This window comes from Eimeria mitis, genomic scaffold (assembly GCF_000499745.2).
Source record: "Eimeria mitis Houghton genomic scaffold, Emh_scaff2687, whole genome shotgun sequence".
Classification (NCBI taxonomy): Eukaryota; Apicomplexa; class Conoidasida; order Eucoccidiorida; family Eimeriidae; genus Eimeria; species Eimeria mitis.
The window spans coordinates 1,455-3,125 of NW_013571031.1; the positions used below are offsets into that span (position 1 = coordinate 1,455).

Below are 1,671 nucleotides of genomic sequence, written 5' to 3' on the forward strand. Positions count from 1 at the left end.
CCAGACACCGCGTGAGTTCAGGCGACGTCGCAGGGCGAGCCGCAGACCTAGGAACTGGTGCTGCCGCTGCTGTTGTTGCTGCTGCTTCTGCTTGTCTAAAGAATGTGTGCGCTCCAGACAGAGACTGGCAGTGTTGCTGCTGAATGTGCTTGCAAACCAGCAGCAGCCGCCTGCGGATTTTCGCTTCTGTTGCGAGGAAAGCACGTGCTGCATTTGTGCGTTCTGCTGCTGCTGCTGCTTCTGCTGCTTCCTCCGATGCCGCCGTAGATACAGCTATGGCTCGTCCTGTGTCTGAGGTGTCGCCCCCTAGGAAGTCAGCACTCGCTGCTGCTGCTGCTGCTGCAGCAGAAGCAGCAGGAGAACCCTCCCCATCTGAGTCGCCAAAGAAGGCCTGGGGGAGCCGCACCTCCTTCACGTTGGCTTCTGCTGCAGACGTTGGGGCTCCCGCAGCTTCAAAGGCGTCAGATGCTGCCGCTCCAGCTGCTGCTGCTGCAGCCGCAGATCGAGGGGATGCCCCTGAACGCCTGCGGCTCGGGCTGCCTCGCCTCTGCTGCTGTTGCTGCNAAGGAGCGGTGGTGCAGCGGCTGCTGCTGCTGCTGCTGCTGAAGTGAGGAAGCAGCAAGCTGCACAGAAAGAGGCCTCATGAGCCGCGGTTCAACGGAGTGGTGACGCTTGATGCTGCTGCTGCTGCTGTTGCTGCTGCGTGCTGCAACGGGGGCTCTAATACAGTGCCTGATCGAGACACTACCTGTTCCTGCTGCCTTTTCAAATTGCTGCAGCCTTCTTTGCTGCTGCAGTTGCTGTTGCAGTTGCTGCTGCTGCTGCTGTTGCGACTGCCACCTGCCAACGCAGCTGGTCCTCTCACGAAGCAGCCGAGACACCTGGGGCTGTAGGTGCCCCACAAGTGAGTCTGCAGCAGCAGCAGCAACAGCAGTTGCTGCTGCATTTGCTGCTGCTGCTCTCCTCGCTTGGGCCTCTAGGTGTTTCTTGTGGTGCAGCTGCTGTTGCCGCTTCAGGCGAGCCGCACACCGCACCTTTCGAAGAAACAACAACAGCGGCTGCAGTATCTCTTCCTTCATTGCTGCATCCGCAAACAGCAGCAGCAGCANCGAAGAAACAACAACAGCGGCTGCAGTATCTCTTCCTTCATTGCTGCATCCGCAAACAGCAGCAGCAGCACCAAAAGCAGGACGTCAACTGCACCAGCAGCAGTAGCACCACCAGCAACACCGGAAGAAACACCAGCAACGCCAGCAGCAGCACCAGCAGCAGCAGCAGACCTGCAGGATCGAGGCCAACAGAGTGGTTGGCATGGGGCGGGAGATGCGATACGCGCAGCGCGGCAGAATTCGGGGCGCTCGACAGCAAACGCCGAGAATGGGAGACAGGAATTATCTCGTCCTGCAGCAGCAGTAACGGCAGCAGCAGCAACAAAAGTATCAGTGCCAACGCCAGCACCAGCAGCGATGGCAGCAGTTGCGGCAAATACTTTCATGAGGAGCCGCAGCTACTGAGCGCAACCGAGGCGTACACAGGAGAACGGGGTGAGCAGCCAGGCGCAGCAGCAGCAGCAGCAGCAAAAGCAGCGAAAGCAGCACCCTCAGTGGACAATCACAAGGAGAATGCAGAGGCAGCAGCAAACCCAGCAGCAGCGGGCGGCACCAGCAGACA

At 59.6% G+C, this 1,671-nt stretch overlaps 1 protein-coding gene across 1 annotated transcript in view; it reads right to left on the bottom strand.

Annotated features, from left to right (window-relative positions):
- The window catches only part of EMH_0057320 (Chromosome III, complete sequence, related), a gene marked incomplete at both ends in the record, with an annotated part of 6,763 nt that overhangs the window by 1,424 nt on the left and 3,668 nt on the right, over nucleotides 1-1,671 (bottom strand). The window contains 3 exon segments of the mRNA XM_013497454.1: nucleotides 1-489; nucleotides 749-1,081; nucleotides 1,281-1,401. Of these exon segments, the coding sequence (XP_013352908.1) occupies nucleotides 1-489; nucleotides 749-1,081; nucleotides 1,281-1,401 (943 nt within the window).